General features: G+C 33.4%; 1 protein-coding gene across 2 annotated transcripts in view; it reads left to right on the forward strand.

Annotated features, from left to right (window-relative positions):
- Positions 1–13664, forward strand: part of MS3_00001103 (uncharacterized protein) — a 63113-nt gene that overhangs the window by 30083 nt on the left and 19366 nt on the right. The window contains exons 14-19 of one of the 2 annotated variants that reach the window (XM_051208610.1): positions 87–362; positions 3370–3581; positions 5047–5506; positions 8853–9380; positions 10301–10447; positions 12351–12758. In XM_051208610.1, coding sequence (XP_051070635.1) covers positions 87–362; positions 3370–3581; positions 5047–5506; positions 8853–9380; positions 10301–10447; positions 12351–12758 — 2031 coding nt within the window. Of the gene's footprint in view, positions 1–86; positions 3582–5046; positions 5507–8852; positions 9381–10300; positions 12759–13664 lie in introns of both variants that reach the window. The other variant, XM_051208609.1, reaches the window with a different exon arrangement.

Consider the following 13664-nt stretch of genomic DNA (forward strand, 5'->3'; position numbering starts at 1 on the left):
ATATATATATATATATATATATATATATATATATATATATATATATATATATATATATATATATATATTTTGTTTTCACTATGCAGGTTGAAAGTCTATTACCTCAAGAACATCCGGCGTGTAGGCGTTTACATCATGCTGGTTTATTGCATCCAGATACTCCAGGTAGTCAGTTAGCTGTCTTGTGGTTGGAACGAATACATCGTGCTATGCAATTGCATGAAACTCAACTAATTGACACATCTAACCTTATTCACGTGCCATTGCATTCTCCCTTTCTGGAATGTTTAGCCAAACAATCTGCAAATAATATCTCTCCAACTTATTATCCTTTGAATCCATTGCTACAAGATCAAATGGAAGTATGTTTAAAAAAGTTTTTTTCTTAGATTCAACTAACATTAAAAGTGAAACTTTGCGATAAACTAGTGAGACGATTTAGGATACTCTAAATGTAAGTATAAATCTACCTTTTGTATACCTGATTAGATGGAAATTCGATATAGATTAATCTACAAGATTTTTACTACCTAAAATAATTGTAAGTAATTAAGACATATTCGAGAATGGACGATGGAATGTTAAAAGCAGTTACCAGTGACACATACTTTTGAAGTCCTCTTCCCCGTTTATCACTCTAAACATTATTGACCTTCCACTATATATATAGCTAGCTATATAATCAGAAAATAAAAGGAATGCAGTGAAAGGTTTAGTGCTAATGCCCGAATGTGTTTATATATGTATAGGTAGCCGAACCAACCCAGATATGGAATTATTGTGATCATCTTCACAAGGTGAATATTTCAATTACTTAAAACAACCTGTTTATACTTGTTATGAGATCATGGGAAGTTTCGTGATCTGTATTCCTTTGTCAAAATATCAGGATTTCATACGTAAAACATGATCAAGTAGTCTAAGCCGGCGTTTCTGTGTAGTTTGACTTCATTTATCCAAAAACAATCTCCGTCTCTGACAAAAGTAATTCTTCCAGCATAGTCTGAGTATATATGGTATATGTTTTGTGTTTTTCAAATGCTAAATGATATTTATGTAAAGATCTTGTCTGACTCTCGGGAAATGGGTGTGTCTCCCAAGTTTTCTCTATCAATGATAAGTAAGACTACTATACCACCGGCTGTTAGCGACCAAGTTAAATTACGATAGCCGAAGTTAACCATTAGGAAAAATTTAAAATGCCATTACTTGTTGCTGAACGTCACGATTTCGACTTTATTTCGTATTTTGAAAGGACTGAATGATGATTTTCATGTGGAATGAAGAGTTCTGATCAGGTTGCTAGGATTAGGAGTTAGTGTTGGGCTGGGTTACAATACTATGATTTCGAATAGTTCGCCCCAATAAGTTCATTAGTCGCGTTAAATCTGAATCCTTTATAATTTTATCACTTTTTGTGTATCAAAACTCTTCTACATCGGTTACATCATGATTGTCTAATTTTGATCAGTTAATCTCAAGGTCACTTGTATAACCACTGAACGTCTTAATATAGTATAGTTCTACTCAATGATATACTGGACTGCAGCAAAATAAACCATGTATATATATACGATTTATGAGGCGAATATTTGATTATTTTTGTCATTTTCTTCAGTCATACTTTTTCTCCATTTTATTTTATTCGTGGTCATAAACATTCCTACAGTAAATTAATCGTTATCCTAATTTCTAGGCAATTTATTGTTATCATTTTGTAGAGTTATGCTCTTTACACAAAGTAAACCGCATTGGTATCTACTATAAATGCGTTATTTTATTTCCATGTCACTTTTATATGTATATTTGGTAATTTTAATTTTTTCAGGTGACACATTATTTACCTACACATGCGTTTGTTTTTCTGCTTAAAACTAACAGACCAGATACTGACATTTATTTATGCCTAATTGTTTTTCCTACAACTTAGTTGATGTTAATCCATTTGTATTGGTCATTCTAATCTTCCCACTGACTTTTAGGATTGCAATTAATTAGTCTCTTTTGACTCATGTACATCCTCTGCAGATTGCGTCGATACTATTAAACCACAAACACTTTTTAAGCAGAGATAGATGATGTTTGACAGTAGAACCAAAGACGCGCGTTTCATCCTCTTTAGGATTCGTGAGGTGGATGTACCTGGTTCCTAGAGTTGATGTTCACCTCGAAATTCGTACTTAATACCTTTCACTTCAAGTAAAAACATACAAGACTCATATATACAGAAAAAGGCTTGTTAATTCCAATCCTAAACGCCAGTTGGAAGATTCGGACAACCCAAACAAATGAATTAAAATTCACCCTATTACATAAGCTAGTTTCTACTTAGATTTTGGATAACGCGTTTAGGTTTGAACCAAAAAAAATACCTGATCCCGATTTCGAAGTGAACACCAAGTTCGAAATGCAAATACATCCCAAACAGAACCAAATGAGCGTCCTAGACTCCACTGCTAACCACATTCCAGGTCTGCTTAGAAAGTAGTTGATGTTATTTTTTCCCAAAAATCAAATGTTAATGTTTATTTTTTAAAGTAATTCGGCCCTTATATTCCTATCGTAATAATTTATATGTATGTGGTAAAATTAAGTAAATTTTATTATAACAAAAGTGAAATATACATCTTATCGTAATTCTTCCATTTTTAACTTAGTTTTACACGTTTACGTTTTCCACTGTCTCTCATCCTTTAAACACGATAATTCACTCGGCTTGTTCCAAATCGGAACAAGAATCAAGTAGGAACAAAGTATATTCCAGTAAACCTAAACGCAAAATATGCAGTAATAAAAGCACTACGGTTTATATTGAGTTTACATGATAATCTTACAGTATCTTCCTAATTCGTCTGCTTGCTCTGATTAGTTGGAAATTAGATATCAGCTTTCTCAGATTTGAGCATGCAACTATTCAACTTGATTTAGAGCTAGATGACTTAGATGCAGATACTATTTATAGTTCTTAACGAAATTTAATCCATCAACATTAATAAAGCTTTGTCCATGTATAACATTAATTGTTGTTAGGTTATTCTAAATAACTCTGTTCTCAATTATCCTGTTTCCTAATGATTGATTGGATAATGTCCCACAAACGAGTAAGTAGATCAATCAAAATATCAGTTTTTCCATTCATCTTCTCACATAAATCTGTTTAAGTTCAAGTGAATTTGAACTTTGAATGAGTTGAAACTAGTACCATCAATGTCATGTGCTAATATTTACGCGAACAATAAATATGTATCTTACCATCAATGCAAACCAAAAAGTAAGATGATTTCAAAGTCATTATATTACAAACGCTATTCATGTTCTCATAAGAGTATTCATGTATGTTTCATCGTTCTTATTCACTTTTGTTTTAAGCTTACGGATACAACTCTAGATCAGTTGATCGCATTATCAAATGTGTTATCATTCAAGTCAAAATCTCAACATGGTCGTTTTAGTCAATGTCAGGTGACTACATATGATACTAAATCACCGGAGTTATGGAATTGGAACATTTTAACCTCATTAGGCCGTCATTTAGCTGTAACTCGATGCACATTTTCTTGGGAATCAAAATCACATATGAAGTACGTATAGACTACTACTAATTATTTAGTTTTTTCTTGTTTTATTCCTGAACCAATCTCTATGTTGACGAGAAATATCTAGTTATAAGTTACATAAATATTAATGAGTTAGAGAATTATAGTTTCTTGTATAAAACGTGTGAAAATGCTCGGACTTAGTTTTAAACGTTAACCCTTTTTAAGCTATGAAAAATGATACAGTAGACTAGAAATAGACGTGTACTGCTAAGTAGAAGAGCCCCATGGACTAGAGTATTCTGTCTAAGTGTGTCATACCTTGTATCAGTCCATGGATGGCAAAAAGGTTTAAATACGTTAAAACGAACAGGGAAATGAGCAAATATAGTGTTTTGGTTTGTTGGCCGGTAACGCAACTATTATGTTATACCTTGCTCTACAAAAATTCGCTATACTGAATCTACATTGTTGTCTCATGATCATAATATGAAGTTTTATCGGGTGGATAATTTGTTCATCGTGCTTTTCATATTTCTGCTAAATGATGTCTGGGATTCTGGTGGCTTCCATTTGTAAGCCTTGAAATTATGAAACAATCCACTACTTGAATTCATCGCGTTACAGATGATTAATAAAATGTTTGCTATTATGAAATAGCACTTTATTAGGAACAGTCGATTATATTCGGATTTTCTAAGCAGTGTCGATAAAAATCTGTGATCCATCTAATTGCTTTTTTGTACTGCCTTTAAAAATTCGTGCTGGGTCTTGGGTATCTTTCTTGTTTTGTGAGATTATGAATGTTGAGATATTCAGGAAAATATCCCAAAAATTATTAAGTCTAATGTTATTCTTGGACTTGAGACGATATCATTTTCCTATTGGACAATATTTATTTCACGTGTCAAATGTTATTTTCTATTTTATGGTACGATGTGGTCTGCTTGATTGGTATATAAACTCAGTATGCTTGAAATATAACGATTCATATCTCAGAGGCTGAGACTTGCGTTCTGGACTCAACTGGCTGTGCTAGACAGGGAGGCGGGACCAATCAGAACTCTAGGCCGTTCTTACGTGTTTACGCGTCTTTGGTCCGATCGATAAAACGCTGCGCTCTAATCTGCTGCTGTTAGTCATAACAATGAAGTGTATCGTATTGTCGCTCAGTGGACTAGACTTTTGATTTTTGTTGCTTTAATCACTAGTTTTGAGTGTGCTTCATTTAGTTTGGTTTGGAAAGCTGATTACTGTTTCAGGGTCAACATATTTACCAAGTTCGCATTCGTCTACTTGTCTTCAAGTCACATTTTTTTGCGTGAAGACTAGTGATACTACTCGTGATGCTTTTATTGAAAGATTACATCCTTAACCACTAAATCACCATGTTGAATTACAGCTTAGTATACAGGATATGTACTTGGTCACTGAGTCGTACTAACGATTAGAAAACAATAGGCTATTTGAAGGTTACACATATTTATATATATATTTTAATTTAATCTAGATTTCTAAAAGCAGTCATGGAGTTTTTGATACCGGATCAGACATGCAGAACAGGTATATCAGATTGCAAAACTGAAAAATGCTCTATTCCGATTTCTCCTCCAGTAGTGTATTCTTCTATTCCAAGTAAATCTATGCAGTCATCGGATGGGCTATTACCAGTTGATGGACTTCTGAATGCGATCAGTGATAATCGTAATTTTGTGCTACAAAGTGTAAATACTTTGAACGCACACGATAATACTGATCATTTATTAGTATATTCTCGAGAGAAAAACATGTCTGATATTAATGCTACAAGTACTATCATGAATAATAATTCTAATACAAGTCGATCGAATTATTTAATCAATCCGAATGCCAATTTCAATTTAGCTTGGCTTTCATATAATTGGCCTCATGCTTCAGCTGCTGGAATTTTAGCTGCTGGATTAATAACACATTTGGCATACTATCCTCCAGTACGTTTACACTGTTCTGTTTAACGTTTCCTACAACTATGTTTTCTTTTGTTTTGGAGATAGTAGATAAATAGATGCTCTGGTTATGTTACAAATTTATTAATTTAATTATTTAATACGGATAAATACTGGTACTGGAGCACCGAAATAAACATGCGACACACAAATAAGGAAACTTGATTGTGGAGAGATAAATGAAGTGGGGAGTAAGGAATAGAATCAGAAAGAAGTGAATGAATAGCATAATATGACTAGGAAGTATACTCTCAAATAAAGAAGTTCCTTTTATTTATTTATTTTGAAGACTACTAAACGACATTACAGCAGGATCTCCATCAACCTCCGTTCTGAGTCATGCCTGTTGACGTCTTAACCCACTGTGCTGCACAATCTCTAGGACCCCAACTAGATAGTCGTGAAGGACCGACAGATCCCAGTCCTATACTGTTTTCCCCCCTTACCACTGCGTCATGCCATGAACTGACCACTTATCACCCTTTTCCAACCAGTCCCAGAGTCGGAAAGTAATCAACAATTTAGAATTCACTGGGGGTGATATTCGTAATATATGTTCAAGCCACGGAAGCTGGTGTTTCGAGATGTTGACACCAAGTGAGTTATCTTCACTGCACCCAAATACACATCATTAAACCTCCATATTGGTAACAAGACGTAACTTCCGGACGTCAGCTATCTTTCGATGACAACGATGATGGGAAACAAAGTCACCGAATATCTTCAACCCAGAGGTCAGTGTTTTGTAGGTATAGAGCAGGATCGCTCTCACCGAAATGTTGTAACGTCAACTTTTTAAAGCCAGACTAACATCACAATGGGCCCAAAGATGACCCAGATTGGTGTAAGCTGCTTTACCTCACATTATACGTAGCGTGATCTCACTTGCCACGCCACCACCAGCACACACACAGCTGCCTAAATACACAAACTTTCCGACTACTTCCAAAAACTCATTACAGAAAGTAACTGAAGGCTCAAGCTCCTACCAGCCTTGCAGAAGTACTTTGCCTCTAAAAAGTGCTAGTCACGGGCCGCACTCACAAGTGAGATTTGCATAACTTACCAATTTATATTGGTATTCAACTCAATTGTATATAAATTAAAAATACAATATGCAAGATATATCTTACCGAAATAAGACTATTAGGTAAAAGTTGTGTACACTCTGAGCGATTAAGAACTGTAATCAACGACAGAATAACAGCTTCGTGAATACGTGATGAATGATATGTATGCATTGTACTATTATTGAACACGAATGTAGTCATTAAAGCTTGAATTATAATTTGTCCAATGAATGGAAACAATAACAGTAACTTTTCGTTGATTCCATTATCAATTGAAACGTTCAACTTGTTATTATCACTATTATTATTATAATAATAAAACTGTCGATGATTGTTGGCATGATCGATATCATGATGATGACAATAATAGTAGTGGTAATAGTAATGGTAATAATTGGAATAAGATAATTTAATTTTCGAATGATTAACAATTGAAGGATTTGTGCGTACAACTAGACGTTCTAGGGCTAAAATAACTAGAAAAAGAGAAGACAACGATTGTTAATTATTTGCAAATAAAATATATTCAAGAAAAAAAGGATATTTTCCTGTTGTTTATGAAACTAGAATTAATTCATCAAGGTCACACGATATTTAACTCATTCGTTCATTTGTCAGGTGCAGATTGGGGTATCTGGAGTTGAGCTACACTCTAAGTATGATGGGCTAGTGATATTACCCGATTGTTCAAACCGAAATACATGCATTAGGGTTCGAGTCCACGATTAGGTAGATGGAAGTTGAACATTTTAACTACTGAGCAATCACTCTATCACTTAAACTAAAGGCAATACAAATAAAAAGATTATTTAAAGAGATGAATTGCATAGTTGAAGCACTTGATATCGGATCACTGATTCACCTTAATCACTTCGGATTACACAGTTAGATGATAGCAACACTTTATGGAACCATTGTGGTTCGAAATTAAACCCGTCATTAAAAAGTGATATCTTATCATGAACCAAAGACTAGAAAATGCTGCTAACTACTACAACGCTGAGTAAACAGTAAAGAATTAGGCCTGATAGTCAAGTCCTTATTCCACTGATGGGTGACCGATCGACAAATCAGAGTCACTGTTTTACAACCACCTTTGTCTCAGATGACACTTGCTAATATTTGTTGTAATAATATTCAATACATAACTGTATAATTTTTTTTAAAGAAAAAGCCTTGTTAGCTAATCAATTGTAGTTTATTACGACCTTAGTTTACGTTTGGTGAGTTGTGTTAACAATTAAGCCTGAGGTATCGTTACGATGTGACCACATGATCTAAACTGGAAATCAACAATCAGTTCGTTTAAAAAATAAAAATCCCGAAATTCAGCCCAGAATAGTAACTTAATTGTTAAAGTACACAACATATGACGAATATCTTGAGTGTACATGCTCAAGGTGGCTTCAAAAAGTGCAATCTACTTTAGTGACTTCCTAAAGTATCAGTCAGTCAGTAACAACGTAGAACTTCGTACGTACATACATCAGTTCGAGTTACCGTACCACATTAGCACAGAGATACAATTGTCGATTCAAATCTCATAGTAGTAGAGGTACTAAGAGTATAAGCAGTAATCCGAAAGATTAGGGTTTGAAGGTGTTATTCAAGGAGTATAATACAGTGAAATAAATTTGGAAAGACAAAAAATGGACACCAAGAATTCAGAAGATTAGAATTTGGGAGAACACAAAGAGTGGATCCACCTGCTCCATTGCAAACGATTTTGAGCCATGTCATTCACGGTCTCTAACCATCGGTCGCTATCATCTCGCGGACCCCAACCAGGTAGTCTACACCTACCAACATGGCTCAGTCCACTTGTCAGTGACTTCATAGATTTGTGCCATGTTTTGGTCTAGCCACCCCTAGCTTTCTTCCAACCCACTTCTACGACAGAAAGCATCGCACGTCGGGGCAGTCAGTGGTAGAGCATACATACATTTACTTCTGAGGTACGCCTCTCAGTGTCAGACACTGCCACAGAATCTTGTGGTCTACAGAGTCAAATGCTGCTTGTAAGTCAAGAAAGACGCCGATAAGTTATAGATTGAACTACGTATAGTCTCTATATTTTGTAGTATTTACAATTTCCTCCTAATTTTTTTTCTCAAATAACCCAATGGAAAAATAACAATTTCCTTACAATCGACACTATTATTATTATTATTACTACTGTTGTTATTATTATCATAATAATAATAATATTATTATTGTTATTATTCATTTTTCAATTTCTTTTATTCTGATTTACTATTTAGGCTAGTGAACCATTTCAATACTTGGATCGTTTTTTAACTGTACTCCATCTATGTTTAAAATATGTACTCAACAAACAATCTAATGAATCATTCATCAGTCATAATGATAATAATAACGGTAATAATAAATCAATAAGTCAGAAACTTTCGCAAGACAGTAATAATAATCCTAACAATAATAATAACACTAATATGATATTAACATTCCATCCAAATTATTTGGCTAAAAGTTGTGGTGGTCTGATTTTATTTGCCGCATCACGATTAACCAATTCTGAAGTCGGTGAATTACGTTTGGAAAAAAGCGATCTTTGTTTAGATTTCCAGTGTATTTTAATGTTTCCTAGTCAATTGAAAAAAAATTCCAATACATATACTGAAACTCACTGTAATGATACGGATGATAAGCGTAATCAACAATCCATTTTTCTAAATCATGCGAAAATTATATTATCTAGTCTAGATTATACACATTCTACTAAGTTGAGTCGTTTGCTCTTGACAACTGCTGTAAATAGTGGTATAAAGGTTAGTCATAATTTGTCGTTTCATTTTCTTTGTTCTTCCAATGAAAAAATACTATGTATATTTCAAAATATAGAAAAATATTCTCTCACAATAATAGAAAGCAGCTGAAATTGATAAAAACCGACCTTTATAGGTCATTAGTCGATGAGGTAGAACTTTTTCTACTCCAGATTTTGGTCCTTGCTACTGCTTGATCGAAATAGTCTTATTGGATAGTTTAAGCTGAGCTGAATAGTGGTTTATAGTGGGATTCAGGATGCATGCTTCATTCAATTTAAGACTCGCAAGCTGCCCGTACATTGACCTGCGTTGATATTCTGTGTTTATATGTTGTTTGAACAAGATGATTAAATATTTAAGCTGAAAGTCTCGATTGATTGAAGTGCAAGTGAACTAAAAATTCGATTCTCTGCAATCACTTACGACGTTTGATCATGTTCATATTATAGTTATTGTTGTTTCGTTTGAAAAAAAGAGCTTATTGTGTTAAACAGGTCTTTTTTATATTAGTTCAGTTTGCGGGTTTACTTCAGTTGTTCAGTCTGGTGAAGCGCAGTTACCCGGCAACATTTTATTTCTGCATATCGTTTGTTGAAAGGCGTTCTTTGGTTTCACTTTAACAATAAAAATTCCTTCGATTAAATCATCAATCCTACTTTACTACAGCAGTATATTTCTCATGTTATTAGTTATTTGCAAAAAAAAATAAATATGAAATTCATGTTGATGATTTGCGTATAGATGACATTGTGACGTAGACAAAACACCATAGTTTTAAGTTTACACTCATTCATTCATCCAATGTTATAGATAATTTATAATTACGACTTGCATTTCAAAATCCAGAACATTATACTTTTTTCAAATAAATGAGTAATATAAGCATTTATTCATGTTTTTTATCGTTTCTTCGCTTTCAGCCTTTACGAATTTATACAATTCGTTTGATTCGTCTTTTATTTCGTCTGAAACTGCCGTTTCTAGCAAGTTGGTGTATAGATTTAGTTGTAAAACTATGCATGGATCCATCAAACAAAATTCGTCGTTTAGCCTTATGCCTATTAGAAGTATGTGTACTATGATTATCTGTATAATATTTCTTGGCTGTTTATCCTCAGCTTCCTCAATGTTCAATACATATGTCGTTACCAGCTTTTCTCAGACATTTTCCCGTTTATTTAGAGGGTGAGTGTTGCATATTAGAGTGTAATTTGCATTTAATCTTTCTTTTCAAGCCCTAACTTTATATTTATGTTTTTCATTCGGCTTGCTGAGCTGCACTACACTAACATATAAAAGACGGAGATAAATCCAAACGCTTGAAATAAAAATTTCACTGAAATATGCAACACACCCGCTAAATGAATGGGAAATTGACTAAAAGTGCTGGATACAACTCATTTATTGAGCATTTAGGACGTTGTTGATATTTTAATTGTTTTTATAAATGTAAAGGATCGGAAAACAAAAAATTAAGAGTTTAGTGGTTATTCCTTAAAAATTTATTTAGTTTGTATTTATTTTAAAGAGAATTTTAAAAATCAGTTTATTGTTTCTATCGAGTTTTCATGTAACTTTAATTGTAGACTTACGGAGTTCAAAAAATAACTGTCAGTTTACTGTGCTTGTATTGTCATGCAGTTCTGTATCAAAAATATATTGACTTTATGCGTTGTATTTTTGTTTGCATAATATTATGAATCAAAATATTGAAGGAGTTTTGTTTATTCGTTCTGGCTTTATAGAAGAACAAGTAAAGCGATAAACACATAGAGTGGCGGCCCAACCTAAATAATCTTTAACATTATGGATCGTCTCGGCTTTTATCTATATGTCTTCTTTGTGTAAAGTTGGTTATATCAACCTCACAAGTTGAGCTGTTTGTCCATGCATCTACAAGTATTATACTTGCCTGGCTTACAAAAAAGAGTCCAAATCAAACAACTTGATCCTCAAATACTTCAATAGGAGTCTACAACATTAGATGAAACATTTTAATGGGATTATATATCATTTCAGTGTTCAGAACCTTAGCTTCATCAATGCTAACCTAAAGTATATGTTTAGAAACAACATGTTCAATCCCTAAGGTTTTAACAACCCTAACACCCCGTCTAACTTGATTTATAGTCAGAACAATTGTTCTTTATTTACAGGTATAGTACTTAGTCTTCAACTACCAGTTTTTTTGTAGATTTCAGTATCATTTTAAGTTTATTTACTGACCTGGGGAACTAAGCAGTACCGCTAGCCACCATTCCGAATCCGTCAAGTAAGTGGACAAGGTGTACGTATTACTAACTACTAACCTTCATTTATATTTCCTTCTATCTCAAACCAGTTTAACTGCCAAATGTAGATTTTTTTGTGAATTCGCTCTTGTATATGTACATTTCATTAAATTTGATTCACTGTGTTCATGTAAGTGTTTAATAACTTTTATTACGTTATCTGTGTAATTTAATACCCCTTTCCTTTAAAAGAATAGAATTTTAATAACGTTCAAAAAAGTCAGTAACCCTTAGTGATCTACTGTAGTCTGAAATCATGCTCTTCACTACAAAACCAAGACATGCTTCCGGTACGTGAAGTGATTGCCTGATCCATGTAACTACGTGAGACTACTTCGTTTGGGTCTGCGCGATTTTCGTATTGATTGGAAACTTCATGTGAAACTGCTCAAAATCGGTTGCAATGACGCAGATGCTTTCACTCTATATGTTTTCTTAGATCTTCAGACTTGAAATTATCTTATGTTCTGCAAATTCATTGTTCTAAAACTATAATAATATTTTATATTACCACTTATATCGTTACTACTTCTACTCTGCTATCTCGATAATTTCATTTTCTTGTACTGATATATTGTAAGAGCTTGGACTGATACCGATATGTAACAGGTTGTTTATGGCTTACTGGAATGATATTCGTTTATAATTTCTCCTTTAATTTTTTTCTGTTTTTTATCAGGAATTATGTTGGGATCCTGTAAATGTTCAGGCTTTATCGCAAAATATTCTACATAACCAAACCAATGATGACAATAATAATGTTTGTCAAAAAAACTTTTTAACACCATTTGCTGTTTATTTATTGCATGGTAATACCGGTCCAATAGGACATAGAATATTTGGTAGAATTCTTTCTATCACGACTATATTCGATAAACTGTGCATGAATCATATTACTTGGAGACAACCAAATTCATCATTTCTTCATTGTGATAACGGTCGTTGTTGTACACCGCAAACAAATAAGAATATGAATTGTTCAAACTCATGTCTGTCTTGTAATGAACTGAATAGTAGTAATAATGATAATAACAATAAATCCGTGTTAAGTGATCCAGTGAACTGGATGTTAGATGTTGCACGAAAGGTAAGGTTTGAATGGGCAACATTTAAGTTTCTTGTTTATAACTCTTTATAAAATTATATCCTTCGGGTCAACTATGGTCCCGTGGGTGTGTTATACCATGGATTCTTATTACATACAAACTCAATAACTCACCGTTTGATCATATATTGGATGCTAGTTGTATTAATATTATATTTCATATTTTTCATTGTATAATTTCATTTATATATATCCTCTTCTGTTTTACTTTCCCACTTTTCAATGACCTTCTTTGTGAGGCGATCTGCGTTACCGCAACTTAAAAAGATACATAGTTTTATTAGGACTGAAACTATGTATTACTTAAGATGTTCATTTGTATTCCGTCTCGATGGTCTGGTATGTTGTTGAAAGACCATGTTATTGTAGAAAAAACACTACTTTGGATTTAAATCATTCGAACTTATGATTTTTACTTGGATTGACCAAAAATACACATTAACTGCTGATAAGAGTATGTTTTCTGTGTTTTATGATTTCTCATAGATTGTTTGAGTGATAATAATTACATCCGTACGCAGTGAACTTTTAAACTGACAAACGGTATGTATATATTTCGTTGTATCGTGAGGTAATCAATAGAGGACAACTATTTAGTATAATAGATTACTCTGTCTTACTGATTCTTTATAAACTGTAGTCTTCAACATTGGAACAAATATCAACTTCTGTGGAACATAGATTTGTTGTGAGGTTTTTTATACTTTTTGATAGGGTAGTTTCTTCCTACCAGGATCTTGATAATCGTCTTGGCATGTGTATGCTACTTATGTTGACAGATATAAGTAGTATGTAGCACCATTCGGAAGTGACGAGCCGGTGAGAGGAAAATTGAGAAGACTGAAATGAAGAAAAGAGAGGAGAAAACTAAAAGCAATCAAGATGACA

Source organism: Schistosoma haematobium, chromosome ZW (genome assembly GCF_000699445.3).
Source record: "Schistosoma haematobium chromosome ZW, whole genome shotgun sequence".
Classification (NCBI taxonomy): Eukaryota; Metazoa; Platyhelminthes; class Trematoda; order Strigeidida; family Schistosomatidae; genus Schistosoma; species Schistosoma haematobium.